Here is a 12612-nt window from a genome sequence, read left to right as displayed (position 1 = left end):
CTATCCATAAATACAAATGGTCTCTATAGTCAGTTAGCAGTTACGAGAAAAGTCAAAATCTCAAGAATGTACTGTTTTGATATGAAAAGAGCCAAAAGATCAATAAGGCATAACAAATTACAATCATAACAACTGTAGCACACATTTAGACACTGGTGGGGGTGGGGGGCAGGGCTTAAAACCTTGCAGATGTTTTGCCTTGAAGAACAGTGAGGGGTAAATTAGTAACAGCAAGTTTAGGAAAGAGAAGGAGGTTGTAGGAACTGTTCTAGGGAATGAGTCTCATTGGGGGGTCTTAGTAGGGAAAGTGTCAAATTAAATCCTTCCCAGCTGGTTGCTCAGGAAAGGATTCTCCTGTTTTGCAGCTAAGCAGAAAGAAAAGTTACGCAAAGGCCTTATGTATAGTGGTGGGATCACATTAAACAGCTACTTCTTCAAGTGTCACTAAAGCATTGTAACTGCTCTTTAATCAAGTGTAGAATGAGATTAGAAAATCACTGAAAAACCTATGCCTTTTCCACATGGCTAATGTTTAATGTTGGACAATGACTATGTATACCTTCATATGCAAGCAAAAGTTCAAAAATTTAACTATGATCTAAATGTTTAGTTTCTAGCAAGTTTCAGAATTTTGTGCCCTTAATTTGTTGTCTATCTTAAAAACAAAGGAAAGTACACATTACCAAAAGCTAAAATTTATGAATCAGAATACCCATTTTGCACACAGACTTGTATGTTGTTAACCATTTCTGTCTCTATACTAATAAGTGTATACATCTAAAATAGTTTAGTTTTGTATATGTCATTTAGTTCTTTTCACAGCAAGATGAAACTAGCAACTTTTCTATTTCTCCCACATAAAACTACAGAAAAACATGAAGAAGTAGATGTTTTAAAGAAAGTACCTATAACAAGAGGTAAGTAGAAAGGAAAACCAAAAATATCCTGAATATCAAAGTGAAAAATGATTTTACACTACAATCATTTTTCGCTCTCCCCATTAAGAATAAACTATTAGGAGGTGCTATTCAAATTTTATATTTCCTCCAGAGTTAGTTTCATTAATTTGTCTTCCAAGGTACTTCTTAGAAGTTTTCAAATTTATTTTAAAATAGATTTTTGAAATATGCTTTCTATATCCTTTTAAATTCTGTAAAATCTGTGGTAATGTCTCCTATATCTTGATATTGTAATTTTAAAAATGTATAATTGATATTGTGTAATAGGATGTAAAGGTCTAAAGGAGCAGGAGAAGTGGGAAGGGTAGGGGAAAGGAAAAAAGGGAAAAAACATGAGAAAAGGAAAAAAATGGCAACAAAATCTTTGCAAATAGGGAAGGGTGGAGGGGGTGAAGGGAGGGCAGGGGAAAGGGAAAAAACAAATAAGAACCAAGATACTCATGTAATGGTACAAGATCCCATTGATATATGTAAATGTATTTTATACCTAAAATGTACCAATAAACTTAATGGGGGGGGAGAATAAACTATTAGGGCCAGGGATTTAGCTCAGTGGTTCTGCTCCCTGCTCCACAAGCGCAAGAACCCAAGTTCAATCCCCAGGAACAAAACAAACAAACAAACAAAAGAATAAACTATTAAGGGATGGGGATTTAGCTCAATGGTCCCACCGGCTGCCTGGCAAGCACAAGGTCCTGAATTCAATTCCCGGTACCCACACCCCCAAAAAGAATAAACTATTAAAGAGTAAAATATATGAAGGGAAGAAATAACGACTTCAACTAAGAAGTATTTTAGTGTTTTATATTTCATGACAATTTGCAAGCTCTCAGACCCACCAGAGAAAAATTAGTTGAAGAAAAGCAAACAAGGCAGTATTATTTCATTTTCCACCCTTGTAAACACATTTAAATATGCCACAGGATCTGTAAACACCAAAACAACCTATTGCCTCAAATGAAATACAGTTCTAAGCCAGATGTGAAAGGTGAGAAAAGGGGAACATGGCCAACTGCTGAAACAGCAATTCACTACTCAAGTGAAATATACTGCAGTCTTGGATTTAGAAAAAAGGACCTGCAACACATAAGGCTGGAATGGCTTGGACTTGCGGTAATTTCAGAAATAAACAGCAAGACAAAGGCTCTTATGCTCCTAGAATTAGGAGACAGCAATAGCAAATCAGTTCCCTAGTAAAGTCAGAGCTAAAAAAGGGGAAAAGACCATTTTTAATGACAAAGTTTATGCTTAGGGTCACATTCCTTCAATTGGGTAAAGTTTTCATTTCTAAATTAGAAATACAAAAGCTTTGTATTAAAAAAAAGTGAATTTTGAATGCTTTTTGTATTACATACTCAATCATTATCAAGCTTAAATGAAATTGGGACCTAAAGCTGACATGAGAGAAAATGGTTCAGGGTGCTAAAGAGAGATTTCACAACTTCGTACACGAGTGTCCTGAAATGATATAACACACTTCTTCCATAAAGCAACAAGTAGAGACTTTGACCATATGAAATACATAGGAATTTTTTATTAGAAAAATCATCTATAATTCAAGTATACCAAAATGTTCCACTTTTCTCCTAAGTGGAACTAGAAAGGCAAATGTGGATTTTGTCAAAGTACCCGAGGAATGTCCTTGTAATTTTAATCTGTTATTTGGTTACTTTACAAAGTCCAATTCTAGAGGCTATGGGTAAAATAAGTAACTCTCAACTGAAGATCTGACTTCCAGAATGACTAGTTCTAGTCTGACATCTACAATGGCAAGTTTCAGACTAAAGAGGAGATAATCATTCTGCCGATCCTCCACTTCAGGGTGCAAAAATAATCACAATTTTTTTACACACTAAATGTGAGTTTAAATTCTCTTTTATTTGTAATGGTAAAGAGGTTCAGTAAAACACTATCATGCCCTATCTTGTAACTTTATTTTAGATGTTACTTTTAAAATGTGAACAATCTAAAGACTTAGAGGGGAAAAACTAGTTTAAAAAATTAGCTTTAGGGCCAGGGATTTAGCTCAGTGGTGCCGCTGCCTGCCTCGCAAACGCAAGGTCCCGAGTTAGATCTCTGGTACCAACACAAAAAACAAAAAAAAAATTAGTTTTAAAGGCATGGCCAAGTAGCACAGATATCTGTGTTTACTTATAGGTACATACAGGCATTACGAGTCATAAGTATAGAACGATTCACCATGCCTATCTGCAAACTAAACTGCCTTACCAATTTAAAATATCAGAAAGGTGTCCATTTTAATGATCTTATGTAGACATACTTGAGACTTAAAAAGATACTCACTGCATGCATTATAACAGCCAAAATGTGAAAACAATCTAAATACTGTATCCATCAACTAATGAATGGATAAAGTAAATGTGGTACTTAGATTAAAAGGGACTATTATTCAGCCTTTAAAAAGGGGAAGGAAATCCTGCCATATGCAACAACCTGGATGAACCCTGAGGACATTACACTAAGAGAATTAAACTAGTCACCAAAGAACAAATACTGCATAATTCACTCATAACAGGTAATTAGTAAAACCCATGGAAGCAAAGACTTCCATGGGCACAGGGAGAGGGAAAACAAGAGAGTTGTTATTTAGTGAGTAGAGAGTATAGAGATGTCTACAGTAAGCTGTAGAGATCTGTCACACAACATTATGCATATAGTTAACAATAATGTATTGTACACTCAAAAATTTGTTAGGAGGGTACATCTCATATGTTTTTACCAAAATTAAAAAAAACAGATGTTGATGTCCAGGAATAACTGATCTCTCTTCCTTCTCTTATCAAAAAGATTTCCCCGAGGAAGAGGCAGAAAGCTAATCTATAAGTTGTTTGTGTGAGCATCCCAAGCTAAAATTTTCTATGTATCGGATGCATTTTTCTATTGAAAAAGAGTATTACAGTGGTTAGCACAGAAATATTAGTAATGTATCTTTAAAATTAACTATCATTTACAATCTCTATAGAAAAATGCACTGTGATTTATAAGTGAGCAATTAACAAAACTTTCCAGTGCATACTTAAGAATGATCTTATATGCCAGAATGACAGAAAGTACTTAAATATTGAAAAAACATACCTTATTCCAGAGAGACTATCAAAGGCATGAAGATCTAATATGTTAGACAGATCAACTCTAAAAAAAGAAAAAGAAAGATCAACTTTAAAAGGAAGGAAATTCATGTGATCAGTTGAAAATTATGTAAACCATCCAATTTAGAGAAAAAACCTCTAAGACTTATCAAAACAAGCATAAAGATCAATCAAACTATAATATTTTGGAAAATACATAGAAGTGCTAGGCAAGACACAAAAATGCTATTGGAAACATTTTTCCATGTAAAATTCTTTTTTTTTTTTTTGATATCAGGGATCAAACTCAGGACCTTGCGCTTTCGAGGCAGGCGGTGGAACCACTGAACTAAATTCCCGGCCCCATGTAAAATTCTTAAAAGTGGACGAATGGTTAAGATCCAGGCAAAAAACTAAGTTACTGCTTCAGCAAACTGTAGTATTTTTTTGTTTGCATCACTCTCAATTGTTTTTTCAGTCCTGAAATCTAACTTATGAGCTTTGCAAATACTACATTTTTATTGCTTGCCACCCAAAAAATTAGCTAAAGAACTAAATCTTTACAAGCAGCTTACAAAAAAAAATGATAAAAAGAAATAACACAGTAGTATATTTATATTTGAAATATCTTTGGAGTTTTGTATTTCCTTTATTCTTTTCCCCATGATAAAACAGGTAACATAAGGCAAGGAGTCAGGGACTAAGCGGATAGCTCACTGATAGAACATGTGCTTAGCTGTCACAAGGCTGTAGGTTTGACCCCCAGCACCACCACCACCAACAAAAACAAAAACAAAAGCAAAACAAAAAGAAACACTAAGAGTCAAATAACCAGTGCATAAATATTAATTCACTCTAGGACCTACATGTGAGTTTTATTTCCTTCATTCAGAATGGGGTTGCAGGCAGAATAGTTTCCTGCTCTATCAGAACAGATATTATTTCTCTTAGAATTATTTAGTAATAAACTCTATTAGGAATGTAGTGATTCAAACCAGACGATAATAACCTGTCACAATTAGCATTAATTTTGTTTAAATACATAAAAGCAAATTCATAAAGGAAGGTGATCGGTTTCCAATTCTAACATAAGCAGAAGACAGTGACTTCTCCATATTCAAAGCTAAAATGAAAAGACTACTTAAAGAAAATGACTAAAGGGTAATTAAATTTCAAAATCAGACCAGGTGTTTGCCTAGTATTTATTAAATTTTCACAGACAAAACAAAAGCTCATTTGTCAGATTCAAGATCTTTTAAAAACACACAAACACGTAAGATAAAACATCTAACTTAGAACTGACCAGCTGTGCCTGCTTTGTTCACTTTCAGCATCTACTCTGACATCTACTCCTACTTGCAGCAACAATGTTCTGTTACATTATGAATGCTTAGCTTGGCACATACAGATGAATTCCCATTTATGAAAATAAGAATATGCCAAAGTTTTATGTTAATAGACTGTAACAACATTTCAAATTCTGGACATTCTAGATATGCTGAATTAGGAAAATAATCAAGCAAAGGAGTAACTGTCCCATGAAAAAAATTTTTGAATATCAATTTACAGTGAGACCAAAATCGTAACATTAAACACTATTTCATTTTTCACCTTCACAGTTGAGCAAATATTTATACTAACAAGTCAAAAATGAATGAAGTTTCCCAAGTTTATCTTTACAAAACAGCTTAAAGTTTATAAGGTTTGCACAGGTTAATTATGTGCAAATTTAATTCAGTTTTAAAAAGCGACCTTCTAGGGCCAGGGATTTAGCTCAGTGATTCCACCGCCTGCCTCCCAAGTGCAAGGACCCGAGTTTGATCCCCGGTACCAAAAAAAAAAAAAAAAAAGCTACCTTCTAAACACACTACTGTTTCACTGTGATGATGTCTTTGAGAATACGCATCATTTAAAGGTAAATTTGCTTTATACAGAGTCCTCTGATATTTCCCAGACAGAATCAATAATGAATCTGATCACACTCTACAGAAAATATTAAAATCTCTCACCAAATTCTCAATAAAGAATAAAAAAGAGGAAAAAACGTTGAAGCTTCCAGATAGAAGTTTTTTTTGTTTTGTTTTTGTACTGGGGATCAAACTCAGGACCTTTCACTGGCAGGCGCAGTGCCACTGAGCTAAATGTCTGGCCCAGATAGAAGTTTCTATGAACTTTCCCTGACTACAGTATTGCCATGAAAAAGAAATTCCTCACTCATTCAAAATGTATGACTAGAAAACTAATTTTCATGTTATCAAATGTGTTTAATTTCCTCCTTCAGAAATTTTTTTTAAAAATCAGCTCTTTTCCAAATACTGCAATAGAAAAAGAAAGAAAGACCATTACTATCATTGAACACATTCACAAAGGGGCCATAATTCATATGTCTTGAGGCTGGGCAGCTCTGAACCACCGGTGGTACATGCTTGACTGTCCCGTTGGGTGGCATGGACAGTCATACATATACCACCAGTGGTTCAAGCCAGTGGGAACATGTTAATAACTAAATGGGAAAGTAAAGTGGGGGAGAAGAAACTTCAAAAGTTCATTTTTCTATTTACTTATTGAAGTACACGCTGCAGGTACTATAGGGATACTCATAGTCATCTCTGCAAACTCCTGAGTCTCCCAACAGGGTGTACCAGCCAATCTCAGGTCTATGAGTTACAGGTATTGTCCAAAAAGCTCAGTCCTAAACTCTAGAAATAAATTTCCAAATGTCTTTCCAAGTGGCACCACAACGTGAACCTGCTTAAAAAACTGAACCACAGTAGTCACCTCTTCTAAACCTACTTGCCCCATCTCCCCACTCAAGCTGCTCTCCCTTACTATGTCCCATCTTGCAGAGAATTGCCCCACATTGAGTCTATCTTCCAAGAGACATACTACTTTCAAAATTCCTCACCAACTCCTTGTTGCCTGTATCAGAAAATCCAACCTATGTATCATGGTATTCAATACCCTTTGTGATGAGTTCACAATCTCCTCAGTCATATACTTTTATTTCTCTGCTATATAATCTGCTATATAATATCATGTGTTCTAATCATTCAAACACATTTACAGGTGCCTGGAATACAAAGCTTTCCCACTCTGAAATCTTTTTTTAACTTTTTTTTTTTGGTACTGGGGATCGAACTCGGGTCCTTGAGCTTGCACAGCAGGTGGCGAAACCACTGAGCTAAATCCCCAGCTGCCACTCTGAAATCTTACTAAATATAAAGTCATCCTTACTCTACCTAGTTCATCTGGATAAATCTTTTTCATTATAACTTAGATCAATGATCACCTTTCCAGTCAAAATTTTCCTGACCTTTCATCAGGAAGAGTTGAGTAGTTATTCTTTTATCTTCCTATTCTTTTTTGGTACCAGGGATTGAACTTGGGACCTTGTGCTTGTGAGGCAGGTGGCAGAACCACTGAACTAAATCCCCGGCCCTTTTTTTTTTTGGTACCAGGGATCAAACTGAGGATCTTGCGCTTGCCAGGCAGGCGGCGGAACCACTGAGCTAAATCCCCGGCCCTATCTTCCTATTCTTATGGGCCCTGTGCATTTAATATTCCTGTTGTGATTAATAATATCCAATATGTTTTTGCTTGCTTGCACATCTGATTCCCCCAAATGGCTAATCTTAAAGGCAATTTTTGCCTTATTGTTTAAATCTTCAATCTGCTATGAAATGCCTAGTAATCAGTAAAATGTTCAGTATAGTCTGTTTGAATTAATTTATTACTGACCAACTGTGTTTTGGTTTTCCTTTGTTTAGTTCATTTAAATCTCTAAAGATGAAAAAAAGCCGGGCTGGGGATTTAGCTCAATGGCACCATGCTTCATACAAAGTCCTAAGTTCAATCTCCAATACAGAAAAAAAAAAAAGAAAAAAGAAAAAAAGGCCCCAAAAGATAATGGCATGTCTTCTAACCTTCCTACTTCTGAAGTCAGTATGGTCCCCTAAAACTCCTACAGTACTTGCCTCTAAATCAACTCAAACCTTACTAATAAGACAATGTTATATACCATTTGCCTTCTTCCCTCCTTCTGTTTATCTCTCCCTCCCTGCCTCCCTCCCTCCCTCCCTCATCTCCTTTCTTCCTCCCTTCTTCCTTCCCTACCTGGTCTCTCTCCCTTCTTCCTTCCCTCTCTCCCTCTTTTCCTTTATTTCTTCCAGGCAGTGGGGATTGGACTCATGGACTCATACATGCTAGGTAAGCACTCTACCACTGAGCTGTATCTCCAGCCCTTACACTCAAAGAGAGCCTTCTCCTACACATGCTTCTATTTGTTTTACTTTTGTCAGTGTTTGTCAACCTCAAAATAGTAAAGGAATTAAAATTTAAAAAATAAATATATGAAACAAAACTTCTATCAAAGTGATTTCAGCTATTTTTCTAAGAACCAAACCTCTAGTCTCTAAACTGGGAAGCTCAAGTTGCTATGCCTCAAAGAAATCTGGGAAGTATTTAACATCAGATTCACAATCCAGTAGAAGAATTATACTATGAATAGCCTGTCTTCACAAAAGATTCTAACCCAACTTTGGTCCTCATAACAAGTTCTTTTTCAGAAGGCCCCTAGATTCTTAGATGCACGGACAGTTAGCACTACTGAAGACCAGAAGGAAAAAGACTTTATTCACTTATTCATTCACCCTAGTTTAAAGGCCCAATTAACAACAGCATGTTTACTATTCCTTAATAGAGCAAATGTTAGATAGAAGTGGTAAAACTTTTACATAATAAACTAATCAAGATATGGATTACTGCTACTCAGGATATGGATATTTCCTCTACTCAGGATATGGATATTTCCAAATTGAAAACAAAAGAAAATTGATTTAAAATGATTGTAAGAACTGAAAAAATGCCATTACAGAATCACAACTATTTATGGATATGATTTTAAAAGCTTATTTAAGCATCCTGTGGTTGTCTGTCACTTAGAAAAATTAAAAAGGACATGTAAAATACAAAACAAATCATAGTATGAATTAGATAATCAGATTTCTACAATGGAATTTGAAATGTAGGGAGCACATTTGGTATATGTTTGTAGAGGACTTACACTAAGGGTATTCTACTACCTCTGTAAGCAGATGGGTGGCTCCTGAGAATGCATTCCAAATGAATTCCCCAGCTGTTCACATGCTTATAAGCAGCTGCTGCTGTTACTGTCTAACACTTCCTGTAGTCTGTCAGCACCTCCAATCTTGGCCATACCAGACAAGCCACTCAGCTAAGGCCTCTGCTGCAATTTCAAGGAAAAAAAATCTCTCAACTAGGGACTGGGTGGCACTAGGCTGCCAGCTATGAGCCTCAGAGCTGCTGGCTGTTCCTTGTAGAGTCTATCAGCTGCTGAGCCTTTCTCACCAAAAAATGAGATTAACAAAATACCTTCATACAGGAATTTTCTGAAATCATGACAGCACTCAGTGGAAAATGGTTCAATTTACAACAATAAATTTCACAGGTGTTTTAAGAGTATCTCTACTAATATACAGCTAAATGAACAGAACAAAAGAGAAAAGTATCTAAAGAAAATGGAAATCAAAATTTAACAAAGAAATGTACTGGAAAGAAGGGTAAAAATTTCATGTATTTTTACATGAGAAATTTTTTGGCAACTACAAAACACTAAGGGAGTTTCAAAAATATTAATAGGCCATTTAAATAGCTCAAATTAAGACTTCCATATACTTTTTCATATTTGTACACTGATTTACCTGCTTGAGTGGTTGGAGCTCTTATGTAATTTTATTAAACAAAAACAGTTACACAGCACTATCATGGCTCTGTAGTCTTAATTATAAAAAACAGGCAAAGGTATTAACTAAATATGCCAAACTAATTAATTTAGAACATTCAAAACATTTTGGGGTTCCATTTTTTAAAGTATACCTATATCTTTCTGATATTATCAAGTATATTTATCGATTACTTAACGTTTATAATTAACTATTTGCTGTTAGTATTAGTAATAGCTTTATAAAAATACCTTGATCTTTGTGTTTCTAAAATTTGTCCTAGTCCATTTATTGATCTGAAATAAAAAATAGTGAAAGAGAAGGTAAAAATCCAAATGTTAACTTTTTAGAAAAGCATATAAATCACATTATTTCTAAAACTGAAATTAAACAAATACAACTGGAACTAAAAAAAATTGAAAATAGAAAACAAAATTTGTGAGCCCGCTGCAGACAGGCAGGTCTGTGCACGCCCTGCCAAGGTCCTGAGTCCCGCGGAAGACACCGAATCACCCCACTGCAGACAGGCAGGTCTGCCCACACCCTAACGAGGTCCCCAGTCCCGCGGAACACACCGAATCAGCCCGCTGCAGACAGGCAGGTCTGTGCACGCCCTACCAAGGTCCTGAGTCACGCAGAAGACGCCGTATCACCCTGCTGCAGACAGGCAGGTCTGCCCACACCCTAATGAGGTCCCCAGTCCCGAGGAACACACGCCGAATCAGCCCACTGCAGACAGGCAGGTCTGAGCACGCCCTACCGAGGTCCTGAGTCACGCGGGAGACGCCGAATCACCCCACTGCAGACAGGCAGCCACCTGATTCCACATTATCAAGGCTCAGAGGACACCAGACCACCAGACCAAGGTACTCAGTCCCACTGTTCCCGGCCCAGAGGTAGGGGCTTCTGAGCCGTCGTCCCACTGCTCCTGGTCCAGAGGAAGGGGCTTCCCGGTCACCATCCCTCCCGCTGCTCCCAGCCCAGAGGAAAGGGCTTTTGGGCCACCTTCTGTCCCGCTGCTCCTGGCCCAGAGGAAGGGGCTCCCGGGCAAGAGGGAGGGGCTTCTGAGGCACCATCCCACTGCTTCTGGTCCAGAGAAAGGGGTTTCCCGGCCACCATCCCTCTGGCTGCTCCCAGCCCACAGGAAAGGGCTTTGGGGTCACCATCCCTACCGCTGCTCCCGGACCCTGTCCCACCTCACCCACCTCAGAGGAGGTAATCCGTGCAGGCCCTAACAGCCCCCTGCCCCAGTCGAAATGAGAAAACACATAAATAAGTCTCAAAACCAGACTTCCAGATCACCTACAGCAACCCCAAAGGGAAATGAGATGGAACCCTCTGATACTCAACCACCTGGACCCACTGAACTGGCAACAAAAGGGGATCTGGAAAAAATGAAATCAGAAATAATTTCTCAGATAACAGGAGAAATTGTGCCCTTAGTGCAAGACATGATTAATAAATCTAGAGAGGAGCTCAGGAACATGATGGAATCCCAACATAAGAAACAAATGGAATCCATAAAACAGATGCAAATAGATTTCCAGGACATGAAAAACTCCACTGAAAGTCTACACAGCAGAATGAGCCAGTGTGAGGACAGAATTTCAGATATAGAAGATAAGATTGCAATTAGTGACCAGGAAAAGAAAAATTGCTTCAAAATTATAAGGGAACATGAGAAATCAACCCAGCAGCTGCTAGATGATGCAAAAAAGAATAACATAAGACTGACTGGGCTCAATGAAGAAACAGGAGAGAGTGCAGATGACATAAAAAATCTCTTCACAGAAATAATGGCAGAAAACTTCCCAAGCAGGGGAAAAGAGCTTGACATACAGATAAGTGAGGCATATAGGACTCCAAATAGCCTTGATCAAAAAAAAATCTACACATAGGCATATAATTGTTAAGATTCCAGAAACACAACAGAAGAACAAAGTTCTCCAAGCAGTCAGAGAAAAGAAACAAATCCCATACAAAGGAAAGCCCATCAGAATCACAGCAGACTTCTCAACACAAACCATCAAGGCAAGAGCTTGGAGTGACATATTCTAAGCCCTAAAAGAAAACAGCCTCCAACCCAGATTGATGGACCCTGCAAAACTATCTTTCAAAATGGATGGAGAAATAAGATACTTTCATGACAAAAAGCACCTTAGGAACTTCGTGAATACCAAACCAGCACTCCAAAGAATTTGACACAATAGCCTAGGAACAGACATTGAGGATCACAACCCCAGGAAGCAAAGCACAATGAACCCATCTGGCATGACAAGAAATTAAATGTAAAGGGGGAAAACCCAACAAAAAGAAAAAGTCATGGCAATGACAAGTCAATACGTTTCAGTTATAACCATCAACGTTAATGGTCTCAATTCACCAATCAAAAGAAATAGACTGGCAGAATGGGTCAAGAAGCAAAATAAAACAATAGGCTGCATACAAGAAACACACTTAATTCAAAAGGAAACTCACAGACTGAAAGTTAAAGGGTGGAAAACAATACTCCATGTGACAGGAACCCGAAAAAAAGTAGGAGTAGCTATCCTCTTGGCAGATCAAGTAGATTTCAAACCAACACTAGTTAAGAGAGATGAAGAAGGACACTACATCCTTGTAAAGGGAAGAATCCAAGAGGAAGAGATGACAATCATAAATATCTATGCACCAAACACTAGTGCGCCCAACTATATAAAACAAATACTAACGGACATGAAAAGCCATATATGCACTAATACAATTGTAGTGGGAGACCTCAACACCCCACTGTCACAAATAGATAGATCAACTAGACTAAAAATAAGTAAGGAAATACTAGAA

The 12612-nt window shown here is 37.3% G+C and overlaps 1 protein-coding gene across 14 annotated transcripts in view; it reads right to left on the bottom strand.

Annotated features, from left to right (window-relative positions):
* Zng1a (Zn regulated GTPase metalloprotein activator 1A) overlaps positions 1-12612 on the bottom strand; it is a 58634-nt gene that overhangs the window by 14282 nt on the left and 31740 nt on the right. For all 14 annotated transcript variants that reach the window (XR_015440111.1, XM_087184075.1, XM_087184076.1 and 11 more), the window contains 2 exons: positions 10041-10085; positions 4056-4112 (listed from right to left, as the gene is read on the bottom strand). Coding sequence is in view for 13 of the 14 variants with exons in the window: in XM_087184075.1 (XP_087040201.1) it covers positions 4056-4112; positions 10041-10085 (102 nt within the window). In the remaining variant the exon portion in view is untranslated. The remainder of the gene's footprint in view (positions 1-4055; positions 4113-10040; positions 10086-12612) is intronic.

This window comes from Heterocephalus glaber, unplaced genomic scaffold (genome assembly GCF_053883595.1).
Source record: "Heterocephalus glaber isolate CG9 unplaced genomic scaffold, H.glaber_assembly_v1.0 deba00001481, whole genome shotgun sequence".
NCBI classification, from domain to species: domain Eukaryota; kingdom Metazoa; phylum Chordata; class Mammalia; order Rodentia; family Bathyergidae; genus Heterocephalus; species Heterocephalus glaber.
This window is presented reverse-complemented; position numbering and strand designations above follow the sequence as displayed.